This window comes from Schistocerca cancellata, chromosome 11 (assembly GCF_023864275.1).
Source record: "Schistocerca cancellata isolate TAMUIC-IGC-003103 chromosome 11, iqSchCanc2.1, whole genome shotgun sequence".
Taxonomy (NCBI): domain Eukaryota; kingdom Metazoa; phylum Arthropoda; class Insecta; order Orthoptera; family Acrididae; genus Schistocerca; species Schistocerca cancellata.
Window position 1 is genome coordinate 110,524,129 of NC_064636.1, and position 13,463 is coordinate 110,537,591.

At 43.3% G+C, this 13,463-nt stretch overlaps 1 protein-coding gene and 1 non-coding gene across 2 annotated transcripts in view; both read right to left on the reverse strand.

Moving 5' to 3' along the window:
• LOC126108748 (cation-dependent mannose-6-phosphate receptor-like) overlaps positions 1 to 13,463 on the reverse strand; it is a 143,395-nt gene that overhangs the window by 32,014 nt on the left and 97,918 nt on the right. The window contains exon 4 of the mRNA XM_049914092.1: positions 8,944 to 9,040. Within this exon, the coding sequence (XP_049770049.1) occupies positions 8,944 to 9,040 (97 nt within the window). The remainder of the gene's footprint in view (positions 1 to 8,943; positions 9,041 to 13,463) is intronic.
• On the reverse strand, positions 1,407 to 1,481 carry Trnal-caa (transfer RNA leucine (anticodon CAA)). Its single transcript has one exon. It is a non-coding gene; the product is annotated as a tRNA-Leu (tRNA).

A 13,463-nucleotide genomic window follows, 5' to 3' on the forward strand; every position in this document is an offset into this window, starting at 1 on the left:
GTGAGATATCACAATAAAACCTCACGATAAAAGCACCCTCACTCCCAGGTGCAGTAATACTGCGGTCCATCAGTAGACCATCATCAGACAACATTTAACGCAGCAGTAACGGGCCATCCAGCAATGACAACAGTTAACTCTAACTGACAAGCTACTGTTCTCCTGTCGATCAAAATTTGTGAGGCAACTTCCTTTGCACACAGCAGCACAGTAACACATATCGCTGCCGCTCTTCTGGTATATCTTGCACTATTTTTTCCTGTGTACGCATGCACGATTCCTGTCGGTATATAAAGTCAATAGGAGTGCTTCCAGTCTTTAAATCTCACTCCAAAGACGGGGGAATGGTTTTCCTAGCTGAAATACACTGACAATAAATAAATAAATAAATAAATAAATAAATAAATAAAAAATAATAATAATAATAATTCACACTTTGAAATTGACCATCATTCTAGATCCAGTAAAGTTCACCAATTTAAATACCCCAGATCGTGCTTCAGCAGTAAAAACATCATAACACTGGATGCTGATGACAGAATAACCTCAAGATCAAGATGTCTGTACACTCTAATCAGCCCACTCAAAAGTAAAGCTTTGTCAGTCACCACTAATATGAAGATATACAGGGCGTATCATAATTAATGGCGTAAATGCGTACAGTTGAAAGTACACAATACTAGAAGCAAAAAAGTCTCAGTCAACATAGGGCCAAAAATGCATACCTTAAGAGCTGCGAGTAATTATTCATCTTCAGTACTGTGAAGCAAATCTCTTCTACTGCATGCTCTTTGCTTTCCATATTTCGGGTATATGATAATATGGACCAAAACAAGAAAAAAAAGTCCAGTAAACATGTGCTCTAAAATGCATGGCTTAGGAGCTATGGGTAATTGTTCATCTTTGGTACATTGGAACACAATTCTTCTAATGAACAAGTGCTCATAACTGTTAAGGTATGCATTTTGGAGCACATGTTTACTGGACAGTTTTTCCTTGTTTTGGTCCATATTACCGTTTCCCAAAATATTGAAAGCAAAGAGCTTGCAGTAGAAGGGATTTGCTTCACAGTACTGAAGATGAAAAATTACTCTTAGTTCTTAAGGTATGCATTTTTGACCCTATGTTTACTGAGACTGTTTTGCTTCTAGTATTGTGTACTTTCAACCATATGTGTTTACACCATTAAAATACCCTGTATAACACCGTCATGTGCCTAGTAGTACTGTATGGTTTGCAAAGCTGGATGCTTACCAAGAAAGAAAGAGAAAAACTGAATGTTCTCGAAAGAAAAGTGGCGCAAAGATCTGGGGGCCTGAGTTGGGGAATGTAATGTGGAGATTCAAAAGAGCATTGAAATTTGACTTGAAAGTCTCTTCGCAAACATCCTGGCAGATTAAAACTGTGTGCCGGACCGAGACTCGAACTCGGGACCTTTGCCTTTTGCGGGCAAGTGCTCTACCAACTGAGCTACCCAAGCACGACTCACGCCCCGTCCCCACAGCTTTACTTCTGCCAGTACCTCGTCTCCTATCTTCCAAACTGTGAGAAAGGGGCGTGAGTTGTGCTTGGGCAGCTCAGTTGGTAGAGCACTTGCCTGCGAAAGGCAAAGGTCCCGAGTTCGAGTCTCGGTCCAGCACACAGTTTTAATCTGCCAGGAAATTTCACATCAGCGCACACTCCGCTACAGAGTGAAAATCTCAGTCTGGAAACATCCCCCAGGCTGTGGCTAAGCCATGTCTCCGCAATATCCTTTCTTTCAGGAGTGCTAGTTCTGCAAGGTTCGCAGGAGAGCTGCAAAGTTTGGAAGGTAGGTAAGAGGAGGTACTGGCAGAAGTAAATCTGTGGGGATGGGGCGTGAGTCGTGCTTGGGTAGCTCAGTTGGTAGAGCACTTCCCCGAGAAAGGCAAAGGTCCCGAGTTCGAGTCTCGGTCCGGCACACAGTTTTAATCTGCCAGGAAGTTTCGTATCAGCGCACACTCTGCTGCAGAGTGAAAATCTCATTTTGGAAGTCTCTTTGCGTTTGCTGCTGGATCCTAAAATCAACTTGACTCGATATTTCGGCGATCCAACTGGTCGCCATCTTCAGGAAATGCTGCTTCTGGTGACGAGTCCCGCTGAGAACTGACGCCAGGCTGCAAATCGACGTCCTATATAGGACACCATTCAGTACACGGCGCATGTGCCGCCCATCACAGTTGCTGCCCCCTAAGACAGGGAGGTGGTGCCGCCCTCAGTGGAACACTGCTGGCAACGATATATCGCCCTCAGGGCCGCACCGAAGAACGTTCAGTTTTGATGCGAGATAATACAGGATTCCACGTCTTGCTAAGAGGAAATCCATTGTCTCTGTTGATTAAATTCTCAGCCAACCTAACTTCAATTGCCTCTTTATAGCCACTGTTCAAAAAACCGGAAATGTTGGCAACTACCACAGTTTCATCAAATTTCATACTGTGTCCCTCATTTAAGCAGTGTTCTGCTACTGCCGATTTTTCCGGCTGTCGTAGCCTCGTATGACGGCGTGTTCCACACACCTGTCACGCACTGTGCGAATCAAACAGCACATGTAAGCTTTCCCACACTGACACAGAATTTTGTACACACCAGGTTCCCTAAGCCTCAAATCACCTTTCCCAGAGCCATGCAGTGCCCTAATCTTAGAATGTGGGCGGAACACACTCTTACTGTTATAATTCCTTAAAATTCGTCCATTCTTAAATGGTAAGCCTCCAGCGTAAGGAAGAAAGGCCACTGATCTATGTTCCTCTTCGTACACCTCCGGAGATGGCCCAAACTCCAAAGCCCGACAAATCTGCTTCTCGGATAATCCATTTTCCTGATAATTTAATGAACAGAGACAATGGGTTTTCTCTTAGCAAGATGTGGAATCCTGTATTGTCTCGCATCAAAATTGAACGTTCTTCGGTGCGGCCCCGAGTGAGATATATCGTTGCCGGCAGTGTTCCACTAATGGCGGCACCACCTCCCTGAAATATGGAGTCAAGTTGATTTTAGGATCTGGCAGCAAACCCGAAGAGACTTTCAAGACTTATTATGCTGGGAAAGCCTACGTAATCGCATTGAAATTTGTCAGTTAATGAAGCAACCCGCTATCATCCAGAAATTACAAAGTAGGAGACTGTAAGGGGCTGGGCCTGTGGTTAGAATGGAAACCAACATAATTCCTAAGAAGGCATCTGACGGCACTCTCCAAGCAACAAGACCGCTGGGTCGACCTCATACACGGTGGAGAGACGACATAGAGAAGGACGCCATAGTATTAGGAATCCACACAGGGTGGAGAGAGACAGCAAGAGATAGAAGAAGATGGAAGCAGATCGTCGATGCGGTGCACAGTCTACAGGGCCTGTAATTGCTGAAAAGGAGAAGAATACGACAAAGAATATATTTAAGTTGTTAAAATTGCAAGATCACAGGTTAATGTAAACACAAGATAAGCCACTGAAAATATGAAATGCTGGTACATTAATAAATGGTGTAACCACAGAATGTAGAAGCAAGCATGCAAATGTCAACGAATTGTGTTTTACAGGTTTGTGGGACTGGTTCTCAGGGCTGTTGGACTCGGTCGGTCAGTACTGGGACGGTTAATGCCGATTGTGGACGACGCCAAGATTGTCGTCCGATGACATCCTGTATCTGCTCCATTGGAGACAGATCTGGTGATCGAATTGGCCGTGGCAACGTATGGACACCCTGTAGGACGTGTCGAGTTATGACAGCTGTCTGTGGGTGAGTGTTACCCTCACGTTAAACACCCCACGGAATACTGTTCTTGAATAGCAGCGTAACAGGTTGAAATTGTGGTCAGCTTGTCACAGAATACTGTTCATGAATAGCAGCGTAACAGATTGAATTTGTGGTCAGCATGTCACGGAATACTGTTCGTGAATAGCAGCGTAACAGGTTGAATTTGTGGTCAGCATGCGTGGGATAACCACATAGTGCTACTGTTGTCATACAAAAGTACACCCCAGCTCATAACTCCAGGTGTAGGTCCAGTGTGCTGCAAGCCCTCAACAACACAAACAAACACACAGCCATCACTGGCACTGAGGCAGAACCAGTTTTCATCAGAAAACACGACAGAGCTGAGGTGTTACATGCTGTTTAGGCAAACAACATTTCACACTCCTTGTATAGTACAAGAAAAGATGATTGTGACAGAATAATATTAAGTAGAGAGTAAGTCGCAGAACATATACTGTGCACGGGTGTTTGTTTTCATTTGTCACAGGACGTGTGAAATATGAGAAAACAGCAAGGTGTGACGACAAGTAAACATCTTCACCTGCGGTGCGCGAGGCCTTCACGTTTCGACACCGCGGCTCGGTGGCCAACCACTGAGGAGCAGCCACACTCTCCGAGAATAAAAAAAAAAAGATGATGATTTTGTGACAAATAAAATATACTGAATCTTGGATGTGATGCTGAACCTTCAAGACGTATGTAGTATGAAAAGTTGTGTGCTTTATAATTCGTGCGTCACTCTAATGATCTGTATACCCATTCAAGGAAATATAAGTTTGTAAAAAGAAGGCCCCAGATGTGCTTTTTCGTGACACGAGTAGAAGTTCTCTCTTTTTGCTCCAATAATGCCTGCAGAATGTGAAGAAGTCATGACTTTCCTCAGGTGTAACGGAAATTCAGGGGCACTTATTAGCAGGACCTCTACTTCAAAAGAATCAACTACAGCAAACTGATTTAAGAAAGAGGGTAAATACATCAGAAGTACATCTGGTGACAGATCTCGTAAGGTGTTCTAACTCAGTTTCAACTATAAGGAGCGAGCCAGCAGCTACACTAATGGCCATTAAAATTGCTACATCATGAAGATGACGTGCTACAGATGCAAAAATTAACCGACAGGAAGAAGATGCTGTGATATGCAAATGATTAGCTTTTCGGAGCATTCACACAAGGTTGGCGCTGGTGGCGACACCTACAACGTGCTGTCATGAAGAAAGCTTCCAACCGATTTCTCATACACAAACAGCAGTTGACCGGCGTTGCCTGGTGAAACGTTGTTGTCATGCCTCGTGTAAGGAGGAGAAATGCGTACCATCACGTTTCCGACTTTGATAAAGGTCGGATTGTAGCCTACCGTGATTGTGGCTTATTGTATTGCGACATTGCTGCTCGTGTCGGTCGAGAACCAATGACTGTTAGCATAATATTGGTAGGTTCAGGAAGGTAATACGGAACGCAGTGCTGGATCACAATGGCCTCGTATCACTATCAGTCAAGCTGACAGGCATCTTATCCACTGCAGCCACGTCTTGATCCCTGAGGCAACAGATGGGGATGTTTTCAAGACAACAACCACCTGCATGAACAGTTCGATGACATTTGCAGCAGCATGGAATATCAGCTCGGAGACCATGGCTGCGGTTACCCTTGATGCTGCATCACTGACAGAAGCACCTGCGATGGTGTACTCAACGAAGAAACTGGGTGCACGAATGGCAAAACGTCATTTTTTCGGATGAATCCAGGTTCTGTTTACAGCATCACGATGGTCGCATCCGTGTTTTTCGACATTGCGGTGAATGCACATTGGAAGCGTGTATTTGTCATCGCCATACTGGCGTGTCACCCAGTGTGATGGTATGGGGTGCCATCGGTTACACGTCTCGGCTCGCCTCTTGTTTGCGCTGACGGCACTTTGAGCAGTGGACGTTGCATTTCAGATGTGTTATGACCCGTGGCTCTATCCTTCATTCGATCCCTGCAAAACCCTACATTTCAGCAGGATAATGCACCACCACATGTTGCAGGTCCTGTACGGGCCTTTCTGGATACAGAAAATGTTCGACTGCTCCCCTGGCCAGCACATTCTCCAGATCTCTCACCAACTGAAAACGTCTGGTCAATGGTGGCCGAACAACTGGCTCGTCACAAGACGCCTGTCACTACTCTCGATGAACTGTGGTATCGTGTTGAAGCTACATGGGCAGCTGTACCTGTACACGCCATCCAAGCTCTGTTTGACTCAAAGCCCAGGCGTATCAAGGCCGTTATTACGGCCAGAGGTGGTTGTTCTGGGTACTGATTTCTCAGGACCTATGCACCCAAACTGTGTGAAAATGTAATCACATGTCAGTTCTAGTATATTATAATTGTCCAATGAATACCCGTTTATCATCTGCATTTCTTCTTGGTGTACCAATTTTAATGGCCAGTAGTGTACATAAAACTCTAAACCAACAAGAAAAATGCTTCAGACCTCCAACCTGCGCTGCCTGTGAAGGTACCCCTTGAAGCAAACCAAGCGCTGTATCGTGTGTGAGATACAGAGGCGAGCGAGAGCACCGGGACTTACCCCAGTTCACTGCTAGTAGCGCCACGTCACCTTAACGCGTCTGCATGTAGCAAACAAGTATTGCACCACAATTTAGTATGAAATTAAAAATCAAAATTTATGTTTAAAACTTTGTTAAATTATAGTTTAGTATAATAATGTTCCAAATATCAAGTCTTGATGTTCTAAACTTACTCATTTACGGAAAAACGCCATTTTAAGAGAAAAATCAGAGGCGCTATATAATGACGCTAGGAAGCCAGAATTTGGTTAGAAGGTGCAATTAGAAGTTGTAAATAAGACATGCTGGTTTCCAAAACCACAAAACAAAAATTAACGGCAGAATTCACGTTTTTCGGAAAAATCAGAGGTGCTAAATAATGGACTTAGAAACTTGAAAATTTGTTTTATGCTTCAGTACAACCCAAACATAGTAACAGAGTGTCCACATTAATCTACCTCTTATAGTTTTTAAGTAATTAAATAAAAACTAATTTTGTAACTAAAATGTACCTAAGTGTTGTAGATTAAGTACTTGAAATTTGAATGACAGAGGATTTTGGTTAAACCAGATGATCAAATATATCAAATAATAGAGCTACACCAAGTTTAAGACTTGTAACATAAATAGCAACTGATAAGTCTTAGCAAAGGTGTGGTTCAGAGGTAACAATCTACCGTTAGTTCCACTAAATAAATTCTATTAGGCAAAGTTTTCATTCTAGCGAGCTGAAACTTTCTACGTGCTTTCAAACTGCTTATCTGCATACCAGCAAAAATTAAGAAGTTTCTGAAGTAATTGGTTACTATATTATTAAAGATTATGTGCCCGAGAGAACTCGCGAGGACTGTACACCATCCTGGATCGTTGAGAATTTGGTAAAATAACTGTTAGTGTGCCGTCCGTGTGAAATTCAATTCTGCGTGGCAAGTGGTGAATTTATTTCCACATTTATGGCGAGCATTAATTTTTGAATATTTATTGCGAACTTTCAATTGAGTGATTTTAGTCAGGGCGAAAAAAAATCTGGTAGGAAGTTACCATAGAGGTCGCCTCTGAACTGCTAAAGCTGCTGTTAGATTAGAAAGACTCGTTTTCAATCGAACATAATGAAATTTTAAGTGTTGTTTGTGAGAAACTTTAATTAAATTAAATCTTGATTGGAACTTTAAATTTTTACTGAAGTCATAGTCCTGATCCCACGAAGAAATGGGAAATAGACACTTTTCTTTCAGTGGGCTGGACCGGAATGTGGCCGTGCATACTGGAAACTAATGTCAGTATGTATCCCTTCGCTTTCTGGCTGACCACCAGATTAGTTGCCAGGCTCACGTGATTAAAGACGGCATCAAAACTTTACACCAGTGTCAGAACTTACTCGCCGCCCCACACCCTCTCTTGAAGCCATTGCACAATTGTGGTGAAAAGGGTATGCAATGAAGTCAGACATCTTGATAAGAGCTATAAGCAGTTCAATTATTGTGAGCTTTGACATTCAGAAGGCTCATGTTGATGTTTTGGCTCAAATGGCTCTGAGCACTATGGGACTTAACATCTTAGGTCATCAGTCCCCTAGAACTTAGAACTACTTAAACCTAACTAACCTAAGGACATCACACACAGCCACGCCCGAGGCAGGATTCGAACCTGCGACCGTAGCAGTCCTGCGGTTCCGGACTGCAGCGCCTAGAACCGCACGGCCACCGCGGCCGGCTGTTGATGTATTCTGCAAACGTGTATTCAACCGTGTTGCTCTGACACACTCAGACACATGAATGAGTTTCGAACCAGGTCACAGAGGTAGGAAAGATGTCAAATAACATCAATTAATCTGTGGTAACCATCCTCCACCGTGACTACCTGTTGCAAACTATCTAGCAAACATGTTTCAAAACTGCTGTAGCATGGAAACGGTATGTTCCCAAATTTGTAACGGGAATTTCCAAACACCCCATATTTAAAAAATAGCAGTCTTCCTGTTACCAAGGAAAACACAAATGAGCAAAACCACAGTCCAATCTTACTCTAATTAAATAACAATAAAACTCATTATATGACCTAAATCAGCATTTAATTGAAAAGTAATAAGAGATACTTTCATATTATATCACTCTGATGCCAAGTTCAAGTCTTACCCCACAGAAACAACACACTCAAAACTTTAAACAGAACAGCTGTCTCAGATCACAGCCAACTGCTTATTAGATTGCTACTTATTTTGTATAAAACTGTCTCATTGAGGGATTGTACTGCTAGCTTGGGAGGATCACATTCTTGCACGGATCATACATTTTTTCTCACCTAGCATACAGTTTATTTTATGTTACTGCTGCTCACTTGGATGCATGACAGCACCATTTAGCACTGTGTTAGCTGAAGCAATAATGAAAGAATAGGTATGGGCTTGCAATTATAAAGCAACAACAGAACAGTACTAGACAATGTTATTTGCGATTGGCACATTTTATACACAGGTGCGGCCGCTCGAGGACAGAGATCACTTCGCCAGAACCAGATGCCTAAATAGTGAGATGTGGCTGTACACTGTGGAAATACTGGCTGTAGTTATTTAATTTACAGAGATCACTGGAATCGAAAATAAAAAGCTCTCACTCACCAGGTGGTTCTCCTCTGTACTTCCAGGACTGACCGTCAGCCTCGTGTTGTTGACATCAGTCGACTCAGTGTCACACAAGATCCGGAATGTTGTTGTCCTGAAAAAGCATCTCGGGTGAAGAACACAAATAGGTTTAACAGTTTTAACAGAAACAAGTGTAGCACAAATGGGGAATGATGACGTTTGGTTTGTGGGACGCTCAACTGCGTGGCCATCACCACCCGTACAAAGTCCCAATTTTGACACAGTCCAATTTTTACATAGTCTAATGTAGCCACTGTCATGGACGGTGATGACGACGACGACGACAACACAAACAGCCAATCCCCGGTCATAGAAAATCCCCAACCTGGCTGGGAATCGAACCCGGGACCCCGTGATCCAGAGGCAGCAACGCTAACCACTAGACCACGAGCTGCGAACACAAATGGGGAATAAAACAATAAAACTTTCATGCTTTTGTGTCAAAACCAACACTGTTGAACCAAAATTTTGACACTGCCGCAACTGAAAACTGGTGTTGAAGTCTTTAGTTTGAAGGCTGGTTTGATGCAACCCTACATGCCAATCTGTCCTCTGCAATCCTCTCCATCCCCACATAACTACTGCATCCTATAACTACTGTATCCTACAACCACTTATAGCTGTATTCAAGCCATGTCAACAGAACCAACCAATTCCTGTATATCCATCTTTTTAGAGATTGTTGCAGGACTCAGGTGTTCGATAGAGAATGTCAAACACCTTCCAGCTGCCAAATTTCCAACCTTATGTTATTTGGCAACTAGTTTCAGCCATCTTCAGGCCCCTGACCGACGTGTAGGAAGAATCTAAATCGGTTGTGATCAAAACAGGTGCCAGCAATACTGGTATCAGTAGATATTTGCTACAGTGATCACTTCAACCATATGACAATGGCTACATCCTGTAACATAATGACAATGTGGTGTGTGACTTCACATGTGCTTCAAAAGACAGGGAACAGGAGACAGAATATTTCTTTTGCATCACCGTCAGTTCTTCGAATGAGCTGTGATCATAGACTAATCAGTAGCATGGCCCAAGTATTACATTAGGTTGGGAAAGCAGTATCAAACTCTGTGTAACAGAGCAAGAGGGACAATCCTGCTTCTTCTTCTACCATTCCTGAAATCAATTTTTTTTTCTTTTCTGATATTCTTTCCATTAGTAGCAAACTAACGCATCAAGATCCACTGCAAGTAGTATGACAGGCGGGAGGTGAGAAAACTATGATTTCACGGTCAAGCGGCTGCTCGTAATCCTACATCACACTGGTAAATGCCAAACGACGCCTTGCTTGGTGTAACGAGCCTAAACATTGGATGATTGAACAGTGGAGAAACATCGTGTGGAGTAACGAATCACGGTAAATAATGTGGCGATCCGATGGCAGGGTGTGGGTATGGCGAATGCCCGGTGAACGTCATCTGCAGCATGTGTAGTGCCAACTGTAAAATTCGGAGGTGGTGGTGTTACGGTGTGGTTGTGTTTTTCATGGAGGGGGCTTGCACCTCTTGTTTTGCGTGGCACTGTCACAGCACAGGCTTACATTGATGCTGTAAGCACCTTCTTGCTTTCCACTGCTGAAGAGCAACTCGGGGATGGCGATTGCAACTTTCTACACGATTGAGCATCTGTTCGTAATGCACGGCCTGTGGTGGAGTGGTTACATGACAATAACATCCCTGTAATCGACTGGTCTGCACAAAGTCCTGACCTGAATCCTACGGAACACCTTTGGAAAGTTTTGGAACGCTGCCTTCGTGCCCAGCTTCACCGACCAACATCGATACCTCTCCTCAATGCAGCACTCAGTGAAGAATGGGCTGCCATTCCCCAAGAAACCTCACAGCACCTGACTGAACGTATGCCTGCGAGAGTGGAAGCTGTCACCAAGGCTAAGGGTGGGCCAACACCATATTGAATTCCATTTTCAGCTAGGTGTCTGGATACGTTTGATCATGTAGTGTATTTTGGTGTTACAAAAGTATAAAATACAGTGTTGTAGTTTCCAAACATAGAACACCAAAATGTAAGTAGTACGATGCCCATGCTACGATACGGACTGTAGCAGTGCTCTGAGTGGTCTGGCAGTGAATTTCAATTTTGGGAAAATATGGCACAATAATATGTATTATTGCTTTGTGTAACATAGTTACAAGGTGATATTTTTCATCAAGAAACACTAAGCTTTGACATATAATAATAGTCGTCAAAAATTTTTTGCTGTTGTTTCTTAAGTGTGTGGTTATGGAAGAATCACTGTTCACAATATTTTCCCACGACCTGTTAGAAACGTAAACAGTTGTGATGACACACTCATCAAAAGCACTTTGCTGTTACCAAGTATTTCACAGTCTTCATTTTAAAGCCCTTGAGACATTTTGCTGTTGGCAGATGCATGTGTGTGCACTGTGCTTTGTTGTATAGTGTGTTTTCTTTGCAACTGAAGTTCTATTTTGGTGTTATTCTCTTGTTTATGTTTTATTGCTGCAGTATTACTCTGCAGTAGTGGACTAAAGTCAAATTAGTTTACAGAAATTTAACTGAAAACTAAAGTAATGAAAAATTTCCAGTATACTAAAAAATTCTTGGCTATTTCCTGGTTTTGTACCAAATGAAAAAATTCCCGCGTTTCCCAGTTGTCTCGGGGTGTATACACCCTGTTCTACGGTACAATGCTATGTTGCGGGCATCAATTGTTACTTCTCACAGTGCGACAGTGTTGTGGTAGCATTTTTTGACACGGTATGTGTCTCTATGAATTATCTGTACAGTTTTGAGATACTCCTGTGGCGAGCGTGATCCCCAGCGATCTTCCACAATGGCATACGTGAAGGAGCAGCCTGGACTTTGACTCAGTCCCAGGGCCTGTAGCCAGCTGCGGGCCAGCCTGCCTCGGAATAGTATACAACAGCGCTCGACACGGTTCCCGACCGAACCAGACCACGCATCCAGGCTAGAGAGGTGCAACGTTGTACTGCTGTGTTCTCTGTCAAATTGGCACACTTTTGTAATGACTGAAATAATATCAAATACCTTCTCAACCCGCAACATTTATTTTCATTTTCTCCTAAAAAATACTTGACCTTTGAGGTGCACATATTATAAGTTAAAGGTATCTGTCCTCCTAAATAATGAAAAATGATCATAATATTTAATAAATTCTGTATGAATAGTTAAGATGGGTCAGGTTCGGTCGATTTGGGGGAAGAGACGAAACAGTGATGTTATCGGTCTCATCGGGTTAGGGAAGAATGGGGAAGGAAGTCGGCCACACCCTGTCAAAGTAACCATCCTGGCATTTACCTGAAGTGATTTAGGGAAATCATGGAAAACCTAAATAAGGATGGCCAGACTTGGGACTGAATTGTCATCCTCTCAAATGCGAGTCCACTGTGCTAACCACTGTGCCAACTTGCTCGGTAATAGTTAAGAATCATATTATTTGTTTCATTCTTTTCTTTTCTTATCTTATACAAAGGGGTCCAAAAAAATGTATCTACTGTTTAAAAGTCCATAACTGTCAAACTAATTGACGAGTTGTCTCGTCTTTGGTAGTGTAATAGTTTGTAGTTCCAGCAATCGCCACACAAGCGTTGTATTGCGTTGTTTTGTTTGTGTGGTGTGGGTTGTCTTACCGGGGCTTGATTGGGCCATTATTCTTTGATGGCACAGTTACCAGTGAGGTGTGCCTTCAGAAGCTTCAGACATCCATTTTACCTGCCATCCGAGACTCGTATGGAGATGGAAGAGTTTACTTTCAACAAGATGGTGCCCCAGCCCACTACCAAAATCGTGTTAGGGCATATCTCGACAAAAATCTACCAGGAAGATGGATAGGCCATAGAGGTGCTGTGGAGTATCCACCACACTCCACAGACCTAACTCCTCTGTACTTTTACCTCTGGGGAACACTAAAGGATGCGATTATCAACAAAAGCCATGCACATTGGATGAACTTTGAGAATGAAAATATCCAACTGAACATGTTGCAGTCAGTAGTTCGTGGTGCACTTCGGTGGCATCGTTTGTGTGTGGATGTTAATGGTGACCATTTTGAAACACCTACAGTGATGAAACTTCCTGGCGGATTAAAACGGTGTGCTGGACCGAGACTCAAACTCGGGGCCTTTGCCTTTCGCGGGCAAGTGCTCTACCAACTGAGCTACCCAAGCACGACTCACGCCCCGTCCTCACAGCTTTACTTCTGCCAGTACTTCATATCCTACCTTCCAAACTTTACAGAAGCTCTCCTGCGGACCTTGCAGAACTAGCGCTCCTGAAAGAAAGGAGTTCGAGTCTCAGTCCGGCACACAGTTTTAATCTACCAGGAAGTTTCATATCAGCGCACACTCCACTGCAGAGTGAAAGTCTCATTCTGGAAACATCCCCCAGGCTGTGGCTAAGCCATGTCTCCGCAGTATCCTTTCTTTCAGGAGTGTTAGTTCTGCAAGGTCCGCAGAAGAGCTTCTGTTAAGTTTGGAAGGTAGGAGACG